Here is a 21,394-nt window from a genome sequence, read left to right as displayed (position 1 = left end):
CCATTCGCTTGCGCAGCTCACCCGCTCTCCCCGCCAAATAACGCGTTACATGTAGACGACACCGTGGTAGAACAGTAGTGCCTCCGCATCAGAGACGATCACAACGACGACGTATCGTCAGTTGTCGTTTAACCCGGGACGCGATAACTTAAGCGCTCTCATAGTTTTGATGCAATCGCGTAATCGAGCTCTCTAATTAACTTTCAACCTCAAGTTAAAATAGCCAATTAATTACCGAACGTTCAAACGCGATGTAGAGTCGCCGCTCGGATAGATCACTCTCCAGAATCTATTTTATTTTATTTGTTTATTGTAAATTATCGTAGTCGTAATAAGGCGTCAAACATGGGCACTGTGACTTTTAAAAGATGTAAGCTATGCTTTTAAAGGCCAATCCAGACTGTGGGCATATATGGTCTTAGCAAGAGCAGCGATCATTCGAGTATATTGATTTATTGATTAATATCATTGATAAGTAGTAGCCTATTGGAAATAAAAATTGTGAATCTCGCAATTGTCTTAATTTTGCATTTGAGCATTGCTCCATCTAGCTTCGATAGAATAACGATGTGCCGGATCCCATAACATCTAACGATTCGCTTAAAGCACTGTCCAACGATTTACCATGGACTTTGTATGCATAGGTCTTTGTAAATTATGAAACAGCGGTCTGTAAGAACATTAGCACACACCAATCAAATCCGAGTCCGATAAAAATGGAAAACCCATACGATAAGCTTAACTCGACCAATACGAGCCTACTGGAGCAAATGCAGCTACAATTTGAGGAGCAGCTACAAGTTAATTATGGACCTGTACACGATCCATTATACGTAGTCATTCCCATTAGCATAATCTATGCATCGATCTTCGTAACCGGTACAGTTGGCAATATCAGCACTTGCATCGTCATTTCGCGCAACAAATCCATGCACACCGCGACGAACTATTATTTATTCAGTTTGGCGATCTCGGACCTATTGCTCCTCGTATGTGGCATGCCTGTGGAGATCTATCAAGTTTGGTCTAAATATCCTTATGTGTTCGGTGAGGTGTTTTGCGTGTTAAGGGGACTAGCCGCCGAGACATCAACCAATGCTTCAGTCCTAACCATTACGGCTTTTACCGCCGAGCGCTATGTGGCTATCTGTCACCCTTTCCTATCGCAAACCATGTCAAAACTTTCACGCGCCGTTAAATTAATATTGTTTATATGGCTGATCGCTTTGATTTGCGCCATACCGCAGGCCTTGCAATTCGGAATCGTGCAATTTGCAAGCAGACCAGAGGACGTTGTGTGCCATTTTAAGCAAGTTATTGTAGAACATTCGTTTGAGCTGTCGACATTTTTATTTTTCATAATACCGATGACTTTGATCATGGTACTGTATATGCTAATAGGCCTCAAATTGCAAAGATCTACGTTAATCAAGAGCAACAGCCGGCAGCAGCATAAGAGATCCGACAGTTCGAAAATTAAAATCGGTAGTTCACGGATTGACCGACATTGCAAGCATAGCAGATCTACAAGAAGAGTTCTCAAGATGTTGGGTAAGAATGTTCTTTGCTATACGTATATATAAAATTAGACATTCTAAAGTAAAAAATAGTTTAAAAATTCGCCTCACAGTATTATATTCAATTAAAGCAATATATTAAATATATAAGAAATAAAAAATTAAAATATACAATTAACCTGATAATTTCAAGGAAGCTTCATTATATATAATATTTTTTCAATATTTCATCGTATATAGGAACTTCAAACGAGTGTCTATGAAATGATACATTCAATTTTAATAATCGATAACTAATGAAATGATATAACACATTGTAATCATTAAAATTTTTGTATAGGAATAATTTTTACCAGTTTGCCTTAGTAAGTATATTTTAAAATATAAAACATTAAAACATACATTTTATTACCCTTTTAACAATTTAGATGTATTAGATGTAGCTTACTTACAAATAAATCTCGCAATCTATGAACACATGCATAATGGTAGAAATAAAATAATGCAATTGTGATGCACAATATATAGAAATTTCATAGTATTTACTTAATATTAACTTTACTTAATATCTTCTCTGTAAATGTATGATAATTTTACATTTTTCAAATTACGATGACAATTTGTAGGCTAAATTTTATACAACTAGTACGAAAATATATAAAGCTTGCATGTAAGACTTATGAACAAAGTGGCTTAATGTCAATAATTCAAAGCCTTATTCTTTATAAATTGCTTCAAAACATATGAAACCACATTTAACAAAATATAAAGTTGAATTTAGAAGCAATTTTATTGTATATTACTTAAATAATATTAAACTTGTACGCTGAATTTTTCCGACCGACTTATGAATGCCGATTTAAATTGTCATTATATTTTAAAAGAATATATTTCTTACACCATATTATTTATCCGCATCCAAAATTATTATGAATTTTAATTTATAACGCTTATTTAACTAAAATTTTATGATATTTAGAAAATTCATCCAATATTGTATAGAGTGGTTCGTTCGATAATTTTATTGAAATTCTTAAAACAAAAATCACAAAATATTTTCTCACTGAAATTTATATTGTTTCAATCAAAACTCGTAACTTCACAAGTATTAATAAAAAGTAATTGTCAAATATATATTACCGCTGTTAAAAAAAATTAATCAAAAATATGCGTCAATTTAAAAATTAATTATTAACGATATATTAATTTTTGATTGGTATAATTTTAATTGAAATTATATTTTTTAAACAATAAGGGTTCATATTTAATCAAATGTTTAACATTTTTTAAAGTAGCTCGATTATAGCATAGTTTAAATCTAAAATTGAGCTTGAAATTACAAAGAGAAACTTGAATTGTTGTTTGTATCACAAAAACTAGTAATTATTGTTTCCAGTTTAAATATATAATAAAAAAATAGAAATAAATATAGAATTATAGTTCTACTATCATTATTATTATTTTGCAATTTATACTAAAAAATTTTATTTACAATGACTGATTAGTCGTCTTTATGATAAGTTCGTTCATATTATTATGCAATTTTTGTAATCATAAGTTATAAATACAAATCAATGATGAAATTTTCACTCGTCAACGGTTTAAAAATGAGTATAATTTCTATTATTATATAATAATAGACTTTTCACTCTATAAACTGCCTGTATAAGATAAAAAAACAATTTTTTTTAGTCTTTTGCTTGTCATCATACTGTCATTGCTTAAGCACAAAAAGTTATATAAAAATAAAACTTATAATGTTTTTTGTAATTAAGGCCATGATTTCTATGAGCTAGCGCGTATAAAATTAAAAAAAAAAATAGACTGATAAAAATAAAAAGTTTTTAATAAATATTTAGCTAATTATTATTACACAGTACGCGAGCAAAGAAAAGAAAATCTACTATTTTATATTTAATATTTTTAATACTCTAATCTCATTGCATATTAATATTACTTATTATACGAAGAAATGATAATGACAGATCTTTAGAATGTAAATTATTGATTAAAATTTTATTTCAAAGTTCGAAACAAGTGTTTATATATAATTTTATTATTCGAATAATTATCTTTGCTATGATAAAAAGAAAAAGCTGGTATTGGTGAATTAATTATACTTTGTCTATAATACACAATATCAATTATGTATTTATTATTTTATTATATACGTTGAAAATATTTATTAAAAATATCTATTATGTTGAAAATATTGTAGATAATAAAGTCTTCTCCGTGGAGTTAAAATAGATTTTCAACACAGTAACCAAAATACTATCTTATAAGATAATAAAGTTCAATCATTACTATAAAAAATACAATCAACATGACGACAAATCAACATGTAGCTTACAGTGAAAGTAAAATTCACACACGCGCATACGTACGCATGCACACAGCAACATGTACTACAACAATTGAAATCATATATACGCTTGTATAATAAAATACTTTATTCTGTTGATCTGGTATACCTAAATATCTAAATATTTGTAATTAATATTATTTGGAGCAAATAAATACAATAACTACGATGAAGAACAATATCCGCGAATGTATGTATTTTTTTTAATATTACAAAACAGACATAAAAATTATTTATTAGCATGAATAACGAAAATAGCAATTTTATTATAAAACAATGAAAATTAAATTTGATTGTTTTCTAATGTTAATTATGAAACTACGAATATGAAGAAAAAAATTGAATTTTTCATATAGCAGATTATCATTAATTATTATGACTATTAATGAAATTTCTACAAAATACAATGCAAAATTGTTTAACAACCGCATTTATTATTTAAGGTAATATGTCAAAAATCAAAATTATTGCTACGACACTTAAACTAATCTTCTCGACGCTTATAAATGATGTAGAAGACAATTTTTTACAATGTTCTTCATAGATCCCATTTACTTTACCATAGAAAGCTAATAAGTCATATTATGCGTGACTTTTTTAGCCGTAAGAATTTCGTAAAGCTCTTGATGCTCTCCTTAACACTAGCCGCACGTGATGGGCTAAGTATCAAGTTCGGCGGTACAGGAAAAATAGATCGATCTGCCGAAATGGCTAACTTTGCAAGGTCAATCGCGTGACGCGAATGTACAAAAGAAAATAAAGGAGAGAATAAAGTCATACTTGAGGAAACAATCGATCGTTACGCGTGACTATAAAACAAAATGTTGCTTTAGGACGTCTGGTGTATCTGATCAACGAATTAATTTGAAAAATTGACAGCGATGCCACGGGCAGACTAATACACCACGGATGACACTAATGGCCCATCGATATCGATACTATGTAGTAGGATATATGGAATCCATATATACTTTAATATAAATGGTAAATATTCCATCAATTCTGCTTGTATATCTCATGATATACATCGGCTAATAATAAGAATTGAGAATCAAGTAGGTGTTGAATAAAAATTTGCAAAAAATGCAGAAAATGGTGGAAAAGGGAATGAATAATTTCAGAATTAGATATAAGAGATGTAAACTACATTAACTGATATGTATTGTAAAGTTTTGTGTTATTTAGTTGATTGAATTAGTTTCTTTAATAGTATCGTAGATTAGTTTATTTTGACTCTTTCTTTACATTACGACAAAATGTGAGATAAAATTATAATGAAAAGTAAATTAATAATAATATATAGATTGTTTATAATTTATATAATTATTGTTTATAAACAATAAAGTAACTGTCTATTTTACGAACATAATATGCTAATGTAAAAATTGTAAATATTATACAATATACAATATAATTATTATCAGCAACTTTCACAATAAAGAAGTTTATAATGTAAATTCTAATTGCATTATAATACTAAATAACTATTCATTCGTATAATAGAATTGTCATAATTGATAATTTGATTATTGATTTCCACAAGCCTAATACACCAATGCACTCTAAAACAATTTTCAAGAATAAACTTTAATAAAATGTCAATAGATTAACAAACTATTTTAAAAGATTGAATAATTAAAGTTCAATAAAAAAATTTGTATCTTACTAAATTATATAGAAATTATATCCACAACCTTGTGCTGTAACAAATATTTTTATTCATAATTTCTACAATCCTATTAAATAAAAAGTTACAATATTATATTTTTAGTTTCTCCATTTCATGATTTACATTTTTTACTGCCTAATTTATACGTTTATACGTTTTTTTTTTAGCTACTTTAGAATAATTATGATATTTTCTAATCTAAATTCAAAATTTAAACAATAAATATTGATTATTCAGATAGAAATGTGAATTAAACAGAATTACCTTAAATGTAAAATATATATCTCGTAATTTAATATTTAGTTTGCAAGTACGTAAATTGCATAAATATGCTTAAATCATTTGAAAAAAAATTTTTACATTTATGAACATTTATAAAATTGTGGAAGATACTAATTTTCATTTTATTAAGGATAAATATTTCATTAAACAAATTGAGAACATTTAAGGGAGGGAAAAAGTGTAAGAGACAGATAGACAGACAGACAGATCGATAGACAGACACAGAGAGAGAGAAAGAGAGAGAGAGAGAGAGAGCTGAGAACCTGTATTTTTACTTACTTTTTTCACTACAGTTTATATGTGTATATATAATAAAATATGATCAGATCATCAATATAAGCTTTCTATTTTTTAGTTGAAGAAAAACGAGGCAAATAGATTTATACAATAACATAACACGTCCACCTATTGTAGTGAAAAAACGTTTATTGATGATTCAGTATTCATTATTAATCTGTGGCACGTATATATATATATATATATATTTATATATTTATTTATTATACTACTTTTTCAGCTTCTTTTATTGCATACTATGTATATTTTCTATATAAATAGAATAAAGATGCTTGGGATAAACTAATTTATCTCATTGATATGGGTATATATATTTATTAGTAAAAACGTATAAAACGGTAAATATAAATTAAATGATAAATAGATAGATAATGCATAAGACTGTAGAAAAGAATACAGGAAATAATAAGATAATAAATAATGAAAGTACTTTGTTAAATTGTTATACATTAATGTTTCGTTATCTATCGACGAAATACAATAAGTTACATTACAAATTATGTAATATAATTAATAGAATAATAAATACTTTAAGCTCCTATTTACTATTAAGGAATTCAAAATGAATAAATGCTGGTAAATTAATAATTGTATAATAAATATAAAGAAATAATTATACTTTCATAGTTACGAGATAATGTACAGCTAATTGAATATTAAATACTTTAAATTAAGAAGAAGACATGATTATTGTAATCTTTATAAAAGGAAAAAAACATATTTCAACAATAGTGAAAACCAGATGTATTTCACTACTCTATAAATTTTATCTAATTTAATCTATTCACGAACAATTCTTATCTGGTATACGGAATGAAAATTTCGGTATAATACATTTACAAATAGTAGAATATCAAATATTAAAGAATAGTTATGAGCTCTGGAAAAAAATTAATCAAATATTTTTATAGTATAGATATATGATTAGAAATAAAATTAGAAATAAACTAGAGCCTATTTAATTTTAAAATATAGTTATAAGATCCACAATACTAACATGAGTTCATACTACTATCTAATAATAACAAAATACTGTGTAATTATCAAAATGTTTTGGATAAATTTTTATCTAATATTTTTAAATTCATGTTTATTGATTATTTTCTTCGCTATCTTTCACCAGCTTACGTTTAATCTACTTCGTGTGTTACACTCTCACTTTAAAATTTATCGCTCTAAAATTATGATAATTCAGAAACACAATTAGCTGAAAATAATGTAATAAGTTTAAACAATATTTCATTATACTTTTGAACTATGTGTTAAAATTTCTTGCGAGTTGCACAATTATCGTAGATGTCAAAAGCAATGAAAAAAACATATGCGTTGAATTTTTTTCTCTTTGATATGAATTAATGTTTGTAACAATTACAGTCAAGAAATGAATGCTTTTTCAGAGCTCATGACTCACTGAGGCGAAGAAAAATATCATCTAATATTCATAGTTATAGATGTCTTACATACGAATTAAACATTTTTCTTTTTATTTCATACAACTGTTAATTAAATACACGAATAGTTGAAGAAATCCGTTAATGCTAGAATGTTGATGAAAAGCAATTCAAATTAACTTATTTTAATATCTCAAAGACAATTTTAATAAAAATAACCTTGACGATTCTGAAATTGATTTAATATTTGACGAAATTATAATCAAATCAGTACTATTCATAATCATTTAGGCATAAAATATGTGTATTAAAATTGATGATTTTTTTCACTAATAATTAACATTACAACAATTACAGATATAATAATTACTACAAATAACTTACAATTATTATAATAATAATAACAATGTTAGAAAGTGTAACAGCACTAGTTATTATTATTATTATTATTATTATTATTATTATTATTGTTATTATTAGTATAATTATAAATATGAAATTTATACACATATATAATTTATATCTTTTTATTATGAATATATTTTTATATAAAAAATTTTTAACAGTTGACAATGAAAATTCCATAGATTTGCAATTTATAATGTAACAAAAAAACCAAATTTTTAAATATGTGTTTATATAATTATTTTACTACTCATTATTTCATTATGATCTCATGTTTAATTTAACATTGTATTAAAGATTTTATTGACAGAATTATAAATTCGTGAAAAAATTATCGTATTTTAGGCCAAACAAAGAAAATACATGCCTGTATTTGTTAAACATGTTATTTTAGAAATCTTGGACTTAGCATAGATCGATATAGGTATACTAATGAAAACAATGTTTAATAAAATAGAAAAAGAAAGAACAAAAAGCAGCGATCAGTTAAGAAAAACTAACATACCATTAACGAAAATAAAGAAAACAATAAAGCAGAGAATTTGCTTAAAAGAAAAATAGTTCATATGGTGAAACCATCTGTGCCATCGTGAATAATGAATTATTTATAAAAACGCTATTGAGTACAATGAAATTTTTATAAAGGTTATATATAGTACATTAAATAATGATTTGTAATCTATTAATATTTCATACATTCTGTATGAATAATACGTTTCTTTCTTTCTTTTTTTTTTGTTTTGTTTTATTGTTTTTTTTTGTTTTTTTTGTTTTGTTTTTTGTTTTGATGATTAGGAAATCAAACGTGCGACGTATTGAGTACAGAAACCTGAGTTCATTTTTTAAGTAATTAAAGGAGTATACAAAATAATTATATTGTAATTATATAATTAATAATTATATTGTAAATTTTAATTACAACTAATATTTGTTGCTAATAAACTAGGTGATTACTTAAACAGAACTAAATGTATTTTGCAATACTTTGCAATACAGTGACAATAAGGTTGATTTTACCCTCTTCTTTGCTTTATTATAAATAAATAAAAATTTATAATACTGATTCTTTTATTTTATATTCGTATGGCTTTCAAAATTATATATTGCAATTTCTGAAGACCTGCTGTAATAATTTCCTCAAAATAATGTTCATAGCACTTATAATTTTTATGAATAAAGTATATATAAAAATTATTTATTTCTGCCTAAAATTTCTGCAACTTTTATCAAATTTGGTTAACTATTATAATTCTTTTTATAACTCGTATTATAGATATCATAAAAATCCAAGATAATGCATGATTAAGATTACTCGAATAAATTAATCAATTGACAATACATATATATATATATATATATGTGTGTGTTATTAAATAATAACACAAATTAGAATTGAATTGACTACAATTTGTAGAATAATAATTTAAAAATTATTTTCAATTTATTCTCTGTAGTTATGTTATTGATAACTATATAATGTAGAAGGAATGATTCAAATAAAAATTCTTTTCCGGATATTAATATACATGACTATAATTACGAAATAATTTAAGCTGATATTTATATAAGTTTGACTTGAAAATCGCGTTTTTTTTCTTTTATTACTGTAAATATTGTCAAACAATTTGAAACGTGGTATTTGCATCTTTTTGAATATCCATTAATAACTAGCCATAATCTAATCATTATCATACTTTCAGTTAATTATTTTATAATATAATAGATAATGTTGTCTTTAAAAACGTAAATAGAAAAGTTAATATTTTAACTGTATAAAAAGATTTAATAGCTATTTATCATTTGTTAAATATCATACAAATTATTTATTCATTAGGTATTTTTGTTATTTTTAAATTGATCGTATTTTCATCAAAAGATTCATTATTAAGATTAGTGTATTTAATAAGTAATTATAATTTTAAGCGTTTCTTATTGAAAGATTAGCTTCATTATCTAAATACATAAAAAAATTTTATGTAATCATATGCGATATCATCCATAGCTAGAGAATTTAACAAGAATATTGCGATAAATGAAACACTTTATATAAAATATTTTCTCAATATTAGTTAGTTTTCCAACTATAATTGACGGAAGCTACTAGATGATATTTATCGCTCTGGGAAAGGCCACATTGGCTACCTAAGCGAGAGAGGGGGAGAGAGAGAGAGAGAGAGAGAGAAAGCAGGAAAGAGAGAAAGGAATTGCAAACATTGTCAATTTAGGTATTTTTTGTATGATTGAAAGGTGATCTCGAATACTGGAATTCAATATCGAAGTTTTTCCATTTATAGCCTCTATGATAATTGTTTTGATAATTGCAATAACGGTGTGATATTATCAAATTACATCTAGAAGAAATTGAAAAGAAACTTAATCAATTTAACCACTTAACCCATACTTCTATTAGAATATAAAAAACAAAATATAGTGATTTAATAGCTACGTTCTAATTAAATATAATAATGTAAACATAGAAATTTATATAAACACTATATACTTTTTATAGGACTACTAAATTTCTCAATATTTATAATTACGTAAACAAAAATTATTAATGATACATGAGATGCCAGAGATAAGAATATCTAATAATTATAAACCTAATAATTTAAATAAATGTATATAATAAAATAATGCTACTTATTAATTATGTGATCTTCAAAATAATAGATAGAGATTATTTAATTTATATAATATGAGCACACAGTGTAGGGATATTTTGAATGAAAGGAAGAGAGAAGAAAAAAGGTAAGAGCAGAAGATAGATAAAAACTAAAAGAATGATGTGTGTGTGCGCGCTTGCGAGTGTATATATACACATATACTCGTATAAAAAATTTTTCATTTTCATTTTTTTATCATTAAAACTGCTATTACATATATTCGATTTTGAAAGAGCGAATGATGTATTGAATGATGATTCTCCACTTTTAAATGAACAAGAATTACATGTGTTCGCAGTAGAATTTCTGAAATTTTATCGAATAAGCCGAATATCACAATATTAAAAATTACAATAAAAAATTGATGATTAAATAAAATATGTTGTAAAGCGTAAAAAAAATAATTTTTTGAAAAACAGAACGATTTTAATGAGCCTAATAGATATTTACCTTATGAATTTTACACATATCTGGTATGATTATCAATATTAGTTTAGTATTAAGCAAACTGAGTTAAATTAATTTCATTAGTTTTTAACGTACTATTCATTTCTAAAAAATACAATGAAAATTTATTTCTGTGGTATTACTGATGAAATATTATAAAATTTTTTTTACATTTTTACATTTATAATTTTACATCTGTTAAAATATGGATATATTAGATATAGTATTTGAACATCTGCAATTGCTAAGGTTTTGTTGACAAGGTCTAAAAAAAAAAAATATATATATATATATATTTCATTATTATTTATTTATAAAATACCACATTCACGTATTTATTATAAAATTATTTAGTAGCAAGTAATAGTAGTAAAAATTTCTGTATGTATTACAGGAGTGATTTTTCAAATGTAGCATATTTTTACAATTACTACAATACGCATGTACAGATTGAAAATCCTGATTTTTGTGTACGTAATTCATTACATGTACATAAATATATTACATCTGTATAAATAAGATTATTGATAATTGTGCTTTTTACTTTTTAGGTCACTTACTTCTTCCTCAAAATATAATATTCATATTATATATAATTAATATGATATTAAATTTCTACGAAATAAAGTTTTATAATAAATGATTTTAGTATTTAAAAATTAAAAGTATACAAAGTTTGAAGTGATGGTGCATATATCAATATTTAATGATGAATTTCTAAAGCGAATTTTACATTAAATTAAAACCTCAGATACTTCATAAACGTAGCTAACTATTAAATATAATAAATAATATTATTGATTTTTTTTAGTTTTTTATTTTTTTTTTATTTATTACATTAATTAAAAATATAATCATATAGCTAAACAACATGTTTTTTACTCAAATTTTTATAAAACATTGATTAAATTAAAATAGCAAGCAGTTGCAATTTGCTGCAACTATTTTAATAATATCATTAACATTGTTATTTATGTAATTATTATTTGATATTAAATACTAAATTACTACATGAAACTATAAATGTTTGAAAAATTTACGATAAATCCAATATTTTCTATATTTATTAAATAATTTAGACTATAATCTTTGTATTTATGTCTTTGTTCCTTATTTTAGTTTGTCAATATAAGATCGAATATATATATATATATATATATATATATGTATACATTTTCGATAATATACAGTCTTATTTTTGTTAATTATATACTTTTGATGATACAGGCGGATGGATAAGAAGAATATATATGAGTAATTTACATTTTAATTGATATACTAGTGTGTGTGTAATTTTATTCATTTATTATAAAGGATATATTAGTTTCACTAATAATACATGTATGTTTATATAATAAATTTGTCTATAATAAATCTTTCATATTAATATTGATTTTAATCAAATAGGAAAAATATATATTTATGTGACAATGAAAAAGAATGTTTAATATTTTAATACATCAGTTTATTTTTTAATTATATACTGTGTCTACCTAAAGTACCAAAATAAGAAACTTTACTTCCTAATAATAGACTATTCATTTTATTTTATTGATTAGAAAGGATCAATTCTTAAAATGCGTATTAAAAATAAAATAAACATAAAATTAGTGATCAATTATATCTAATCATAGAATTACAGACAAAGATACATTTAGCTATCATTATAGATATTTCAAATATACCGTTTCGTGCATGAAACAGAATTTCGAAATTTAATGGAAGACAAGGATATTTTTTACATTTTCTTTTGTAACAATTAATATTAAAATCCATTTATTAAATTTTATTAAGCATTTATAGTATCTGTAATTAATTTAAAAATTAGCCGAAAACTACGTATTTTTCAACAAAAATTTTTTTTTTTTTTTTTTTTTTTTTTTTATTAGTAATCAATATTTTACATATAATTGCAGAAATAATACGTGTGTGTGTGCGCGCGCACGCGCGCGTGTATATATATATATATATATATATATATATATTTTTAGAAATTTTTAAATTTTTCTATTTATTATATTCTATTTTTTCAGAATATATATTTCTTTACATGAATTTTACTAATAATGAATTAGATTATATTAAAACTTTTTTTTTCTCTTTTGTTGAAAGACAAACGATAACAGATATTATTCTTTTTATGCATACTTCAATTTACATCTCGCAGATAACTTTCTGTATTATAATGTGTAATTTTATTTTTTTTTTTTTTTTTACCTAATTAACTTATCTGATGTTTAAATTTATTTATTTTAAGATTACACTATTATAATTGTGTCAAAGTTAAGCTTTTTTTCCATGATACTAAAAGGTTTATCGTAATATCATTTGATGCTTTTATCTATCAGCATACGCCTCTACATTTGATTCCACTTAGTTGACCGACTCTTTTAATTATATATATTTATATATTCATATTTATATTTGTTTCTATGTAATTATATTATCTCCCGATGTAATTTTGTATTTAGTCATATTAATGTTAAATTCGTACCTCGCACTATAGATTCATCCATCTAGTTTCAGTTCAAATAAGTTTTTTTTCTCCAATCGTCACCATTCAAATAATATTGTAAAAAGATAAATTAAAATAGTACGACAAACTATGAGGGAATTTTGTGTTAATATTTAATATGTAGAAATCTGGATTGTCAAACTACTAAATTTTAGAGTATTTTTTCATTTAAAGCAGCTTGATTTTACATTATAATCGTAATTTATTAGAGTTTATTCTAATAGTATATAATATATTGTATATATACACGCAAGTAACGACGCATTTGTCAATCAATTAAAATATTAATAATTCGTGTAATCCTTCGTATTTTATTTTCTAATTAATTCACGACTGATAATCACCAAAATAAAAGATTTAAATTTTCAACGTTTTTACCTTCCCTTCACAACTTCACATTCAATGTTTTCACACTAGGATGAAATTATTTACTGTTAGCTCTTTATTACATACATAGTTATATTTTATATCAAATACTTTATTATCGTAGTAAAAAATATTTTCCATAATAGTAATTATTTTTATTCGCAAATATAGCCACCAAAGTAAGATTTTTCCAGTAATACACACAGTATGTTGTTATACACTAATTGCCAATGTCGTAGATTATAATATTGTACGTTAAGAGTATGCGATCCCAAAAAGTAGCGTTTGTTTGTTTTACGGTCTAATTCTCGTAATGCCGTTTGTATCTAAATGTCTTGATCTAAACTTTGGTTCCATGTAGTGTAAATAATGAACCGATCGAATCGTGTTTTAGAAAAGTTATCCTTTATGTCATGACCTTATTCAAAGTCGTGCTTGACACTGTTGTACGTATATGATCTCAGAGTCTGAGCTTTTATCCAGCAATACCTCTATGAACTTCGTTATTGGTTTTGGATAAATTTTAAAAACCATGAAACTTTTGAAAATCTCACGCATAGAATGCATAGGTCGAGACTTTCGATGAAATTCAGTTAGAATATTATTTGAATTGAGGTTAACCAAGTGGTAGATATACAATGTAAATATCTTTAATAATGATGAAAATCCTTAAGTGGAAAAAAATATTAAATTCATTAAAATAGTAAGTTTTCGTAAAGCTATTCATCAAATTTTATTCTCTACCTATTAGGCATATTAAATAAATTTCGTATAGCAGGAGTGCTACGCTCTTGATATGACTTGATCTATATTCTCGATATTTAATTGTATTTAGTATATTATTCGTGAAATTTAAATCTATGATTTAAAGTGAACGCGAACCCCGTGGCTAGCACCAGTGCTTTTAATTCATAATCTCACATTTGAGATTTATGTCAATAGTAGATAGAAGATATACATTAAAAAAAAAAAAAAGAAAAATAGTAATAACTGTTACTAAATTAAATTTAATGGTTTTACTACTACTTTGTATAAATTAATATCGAACTTTTAACATCCTTCCTGTTAATCTATTGAGACTACGCTTCCTTTTCCTTAACAATTTCTTTACTTGTTTCAAAGCTGTAATTTTATAAATAATCGTATGTTTAACAACTGGACAATTCAACATGATTTGGATTGTTTAAAAAAGAACGTAAGGCAAAATATTGACGTTGTTATGTATTGTTGTATCATTAGTAACGATAGTAAAATATAAACAAATTTGAACGTTTATTCACAGTCCTAATAAATATCTATTTGTATCATGTTCCATTTACAATTCAAATTGTAATAACATGTAAGGTTATTATTTTTTTAAATTATAATATTTATTAAATATTTTGTAAATTTTTATTTCTTTTCATTTCAATATTGTTATTGAAACAATATTATTGTTTCTGAACATATTAAAAATTTGAATTCAATATAATGCTTATACATAAAAACTTTTTTTTCTCTTAACGAATTAAATTCTCAACGAATTTTACTATACGCTTTTCTATAAAAGTAATAGCAAAATGTTTCATTATATTGTTAAATTAAACTGGTAATAATATAAATAATCAAAATAACATAATCATTAGCTGTAACCAATATTTATATCTATGATACATCCATTTTATAAATATACTGATTCGACAAATATATATTCTGATAAATTGTTTATCTCAACAAATTTTTTTCATTAATTGAAGTGAATCGTATTTCTAATAATGGATAACAAGAGCAAAAATAATTCTTCGTATTCCATTACATAACTATTAAAGTAAAGAGAAAGTAAAAATGTATAAAGCATTTTAAATTATAATAGCATTTAAATATATTTTATGCCATTATACAAAAATCGTTAAATAAAAGAAGAAAAAAAAACAATTTACTCAAAAGAGTCTTGTATAAAAATATTTTATGCGCAGACAAATGTATTGTGAATGTATATTAAATTAAAAAATTATAATTTAATAAAGAGATAACGAAAACATAATTAAGCTACTTTTGTTAGTATAACTGACATAATCTTACGTCCGTAAATATACGTGATAAATTTGTGATGAAATAAATGAAAACAATGACAATACTTGAGAAGAAACTCAAACATGGAGTGTATTTTCTTGAGTGGGAATAGTGCGACATAATTGAAGCTAAAGAGTTTATTCTTTTTTTTTTTAATTGCTTAATAAGAGTACTTTCGTATATCAGATTATTAAAAACAATTATTTATACTACGACTTAATCAATAGGAGTATAAATATACATTAACTTTTTGATTATAAGGATAAATTATAAGGTTAATATATTATTTTATGTAAAAATGAAAATTTCAATACAGTTAACGACTATATCTTAATTTTACATTCTTATAATGAAATGTCATTATCATTACATCATAACGAGATGACTTGAAAATTCTCATTGATGTATTATAATTTCAATTTCACATATTTTTATTGCAATTCCTCTGACTTCGGTATTTTCTATTTTTAATAACGCTGCAGAATGATTTGTATTGTTCCTAAGCGAACTATAAGTTTTTCGTGAACATTATTTTTGTATTTGTATATTTTATAAGCGAAAATATAAATTATCTGTTATCTCGAAAATATAATTTTAGATAATGGACCAATATAAACAATACAGCGATGCATAAAAAAATTAGTACTTTTATTATTTTCATCAATCATTTATGTATTATCTTACGTACACATACATCTTGTAAAAATTATACAACATTCCTGTAGCTTTATAATTATTTGTCGATATTCTAAGTATACTTTTATTCATTATACTTGATAGATTTGTAAATAGACTATTTATTTGATACGTTTAGAATAAATCTTCGTAAATATACAATGATTTCGACGATTATTGGGATTAGATGAATTTGATAGATATAATACTATGATTTTTGTATTATATAACAAACAATAAATATCTGCTTTATCAAACAAAATTGTTATTTATTGTTTGCGTCGCTTTTTATTTGGGTTATGTTTCAATTTTCTATATCTTTATTATGAGCTAATCACTTTCAATTTTAAAATATTATTTAATCATCAAGATGCATTAAAATTTTTTAAATAAGTACATTATTTTTATTTTTATTTTCGGTCTTAAGATAAAGTATTAACGACTTTAATTATAAATGATTACATTTAAATTATACTGATTAATAAAATCTATTTTGCTATCTATTATTTAAGATAGATTTTGTATTATATTTTAAATGGTCGACGATAACTATAAATTTTTTATTATAGCAATATTAATTTTAAACGTATTAAGTAAGAAAGTATTTTTTAAATAACGAAAATATGCATGATGTTTTGTACATTGAATTTGGTTTAAATATAATTATTCCTAACCAGTTGACTCCAATCAATAATTTCTAAAATAGAAATAACTTTAAGAAGTATTTTAAATTAACTGTTAAATTGTAAGTTAAAGTATATTATTTTCTTTAAGAATTTTATAAAACTAGTTATATTTATTTTATCATAATAAATATTCATATTACTAATAATTATTTCGTTTAATTAACATTTTTATTATTACTACTTATAATTAGTTTCGAATATACAAAGTTCAAATTTATTCGATGTTTTAATAATTCATTGAAATTATTAACTGAGAACAAAGAATTTTATGAATTTGTATTAAAACGTTAATCTGACCCAATTTTATTTTTTTAATATTAAATATTAATACTAATGAAAGTAAAATAAAATTTCTTATATTATGAACATGTGAAAATATATTAATAATATATGAGCTGAGAATTTTATCCTAAAAATCAATTATTTGTTTAATTTAATGTTTAATTTTTAAAGTCAGTTCGTTTCAACTTAGCAGAATTCAGCTTAATTGAATTACTAAATAAAGTAATAAAAAATCGAGTGATGACTAGAAAATTGTGAAAGGATGATTATCAAATAAAAATAGAAACCATAAGAAAGATTTTGTTATGCTGAGCAGTCAAATGATGACTACGTGGGCAATATGTCGCTGTAAACTGCATCCGTTCATCTTCTTTATAGCAACACATTAACATTTTAGTAGGCTTCATCGCACAAACACATACATTTTAAACTGATACTAAAAAAGTCATTAAATGCGCGCCAAAATAAACAGTACAAGTACAACGCAATTGAAAGTAGCGTAAAATATGCTTGTAATTATAAATATCTAATTTAATAATTACGAATTACATACACTTAATTAAGCATATGAGAATTACCGTTATATAAGCAAACCCCATAATTTGATATATTTATTACAGATAAAACAAATTTATATGCGTTTCTTTGATATTTTGAAAGGAGGACTTGAAATTAAAATGGAAAATAAAATAGTTTATTAAATATTCATATATATCAAGTACAATTAATCATATATAATTTATGAAAAGATCAAGGAATTTTGTATTTTGTAGTCACGTACTTCTTGCAAGTCACATAAAATATATAAGTGATAAACTCTAATTATTTGAATACTGGAATTTAAAAAAGATTTATTATAAATTTTATTTTTTTATTTTGCACTTATGCAGTAGGTTTTGCCGACATTTTGCCGATTGAACTATCAAAAAACTACATACCCTCGTGATTTTTAGAGTTGAAATTGCGCTGACATACCATCATTTTCCTGGGTCCAGCACTCCCCTCTTGGCTTTTGTCTCTCGCGCCGGCACTCGTGGAAAATAAATGTACAGTATAGCGAGAGTAGTAATTCGTTTTGCTATATGAGTATTTTTATACTCCAGCCTATAACTGAGAGACGTAGATTAAGCTAAACGTTGTGTTTTCCTTCTATCTTCATTAACAAACTGCTAATTTCAATAAAGGACCTGCCTATTCCCCTCGGACAATCCCAGAACTCACAATTTAATCGAATAATTTATGTATCTTTATGAATTCTTTAGTGAAAATGATGTGTGCAACGTACTTAAAACATTGGCTTATAAATATACCCTAACAATATATAATTAATAAAGGATTATTTGTTTCTTTGTTTGCCTTTTTGATTTGTATAATATAAGAATATCGTGAGCCTTTAATAAAATGCATTCGTTAGCAAGGGAATGTAATTATTTTCATTATTATTTTAATATTATTTAACGAAGGCTCATTTAGTAAGCAATGATCTTATTAAACAATATATTTGTTATTAAACTATATATGTATGATCAATTAAATGACATTATAATAAAAGTCAAATTAATTTGCTAAAATAAGCAATTGGAAACATTGTGTCTATGGGGATAATGGGAAAATATGAATGTTTAGTAAATAATATCAAATACACGTATTTTACAGTATAATTAAAGTTTTTCGTTCTTTCTTCAATTAAGACTTTCTTTTCTATTAAGAATTATTTCTTTAAGACTTTGAAAAATAAGAGAAACTGTAAAATATTAAATGAACAAACATTTATAGTAAATTTCGAAATATTTTTTAAATATTATAATAAATTTTATAAATGAAATTTCAAAATAATTAAGGCAAAATTAAATTATTTCACTACATACTACAAATTCTTTAGATTCGTTTAAATTTGTTTAATCCAATTCAAAGATAATAATATTCATAACATAATCCTACGATAGAATTTTTTTACTTTAAAATTCCTTTATAATACCGATAAATATTTATCTTGATACAATTGTAAAATAAATATCATTTTATATTCAGAATATAATTTCTTAAATAATTATTCTTTCTCAATTTTCATTCATCAAAATGGCTTCAACATATAATATGATATTATTATTTTAACAAGATATACAATAGGAATTGCATAAAACGCGAAACAACAGCAAATGACGATAATGTTTACTTGCATTCGTGTGTTCATTTGTCTCTGATAATGAATAATAAATGCTACTTCGATTCGCTACTACTCTGTTTCTTTTTTTTTCTTTCAATATAGCAAGCTAATTTATTATATAAAGTAATCTACTCACGATTGTCTTTTGAATTTATTATTTAACAAAACGTAAAAAAAAATCATAACCGAATTTATTATCTATTATTTATTAATTGTATAACATACAATTTTAGTTATAATTATAAATAATAATTGAAGAAAAAATACACTCTAATTACTAATGGAGAATTCAAATCACTTGAAACTATAATAATGTTACAAGATTAATTTAAAGCTTATTACGTTTAAATCTGAAACAGGTATTTTTTTAATTAGATTATTTTTACATTAAAAAAATTATTTTATATGGTTTTTAAATGATTTATATGAAATTCGATATTTTTTCGTTAACATTAATTTATCATTTGTAGAGTTCTGTTTTTATTGTAAGTATGTATTTGTAAGGCTCTCATTTAGAATTTTAATTAAAAGTTACAAATTTATATATTATTGTATCGTTATATATTAGATTATATTATATATATATACAAATGCATTAATAGTGGTTTATATGAATTATAATAATTTCATTATTTAGTATTTCCATGAGTATTGTGATCTTGAAAACTTAATATACTAAATTAATTACTGTTTTTTAAATAAAGATTATTAACAACAAGAAAGACTGTATAAATAAAAGCATAAATAAATTGAAATTGCAATACGCAATTATCGTCACATTTTTCTTCATCGCCTAGCAATATGTGCATAAAAAAATCTGCATATATCCATTAAACATTGCAAATGTCGTTAATTGTTTCACTTTAATTTTTATTTTATAATACACGAAAGACCTCGAATAATTGAATTTAAATTATTTTTCAAAAAATTTTCTTATTAAACGCCATTTACATATCGAAGCTTTTGTCAATAATAAAGAGAAAGAGGAAGGAAAAGAAATAATAGATTAAGAAATATTTCATTCTTGTCTGAAGCGTTCTATCATGAATAAAATTGATATGTTTCCGTTAAATAGTTGTCAGCTCCCGCTGTTAATATCCAGCTGTGTAAGTAATTGTTATGTCATACAACAATATGATGCCTATAAATGAATAAATCGCTAATACTTTATTCTACTATATTAAATATCACATATTATTACAAATATACAAGAAGGCCAAGATAATTTAATTGTGTTTGAATTATATTATTTGATATTTGTAGGGAATAAGAGACATCAGAAATCTACGAGGAAATAGGAAACATACCCAAAACTATAACTGATCAAATTTATAGAAATGAATTGAAAATAAATTTTACAATGTTCTGTAGATGTCAATTTAAAAAAAAAATAGATTGATTAGAATGTAAATTTATTTAATGTACAATATAAAATTTATTACTAATAAAAGTAAATATAAAATTCTTAATCAATTATTAATATTTATGAATAGCAACAATAAATATCTTATTACAAATACATATATATATATATATATATATATATATATACACTTTTTTTCTTATGTATTTTTTATTATAAAAATAACAAAGTTGAAAAATTAAATTTATT

General features: G+C 23.9%; 1 protein-coding gene across 1 annotated transcript in view; it reads left to right on the top strand.

The window, feature by feature from the left end:
• The first annotated feature begins 495 nt into the window (after positions 1 to 495).
• LOC105362632 (neuromedin-U receptor 2-like) overlaps positions 496 to 21,394 on the top strand; it is a 28,648-nt gene continuing 7,749 nt past the window's right edge. The window contains exon 1 of the mRNA XM_011500113.1: positions 496 to 1,551. Coding sequence (XP_011498415.1) covers positions 717 to 1,551 — 835 coding nt within the window. The 5' untranslated portion in view covers positions 496 to 716. The remainder of the gene's footprint in view (positions 1,552 to 21,394) is intronic.

The sequence above is a fragment of the Ceratosolen solmsi genome, unplaced genomic scaffold (assembly GCF_000503995.2).
Source record: "Ceratosolen solmsi marchali unplaced genomic scaffold, CerSol_1.0 scaffold41, whole genome shotgun sequence".
Lineage (NCBI taxonomy): Eukaryota > Metazoa > Arthropoda > Insecta > Hymenoptera > Agaonidae > Ceratosolen > Ceratosolen solmsi.
Note: the sequence above shows the minus strand (reverse complement) of the source record. Positions and strands in the feature narration are given on the sequence as shown.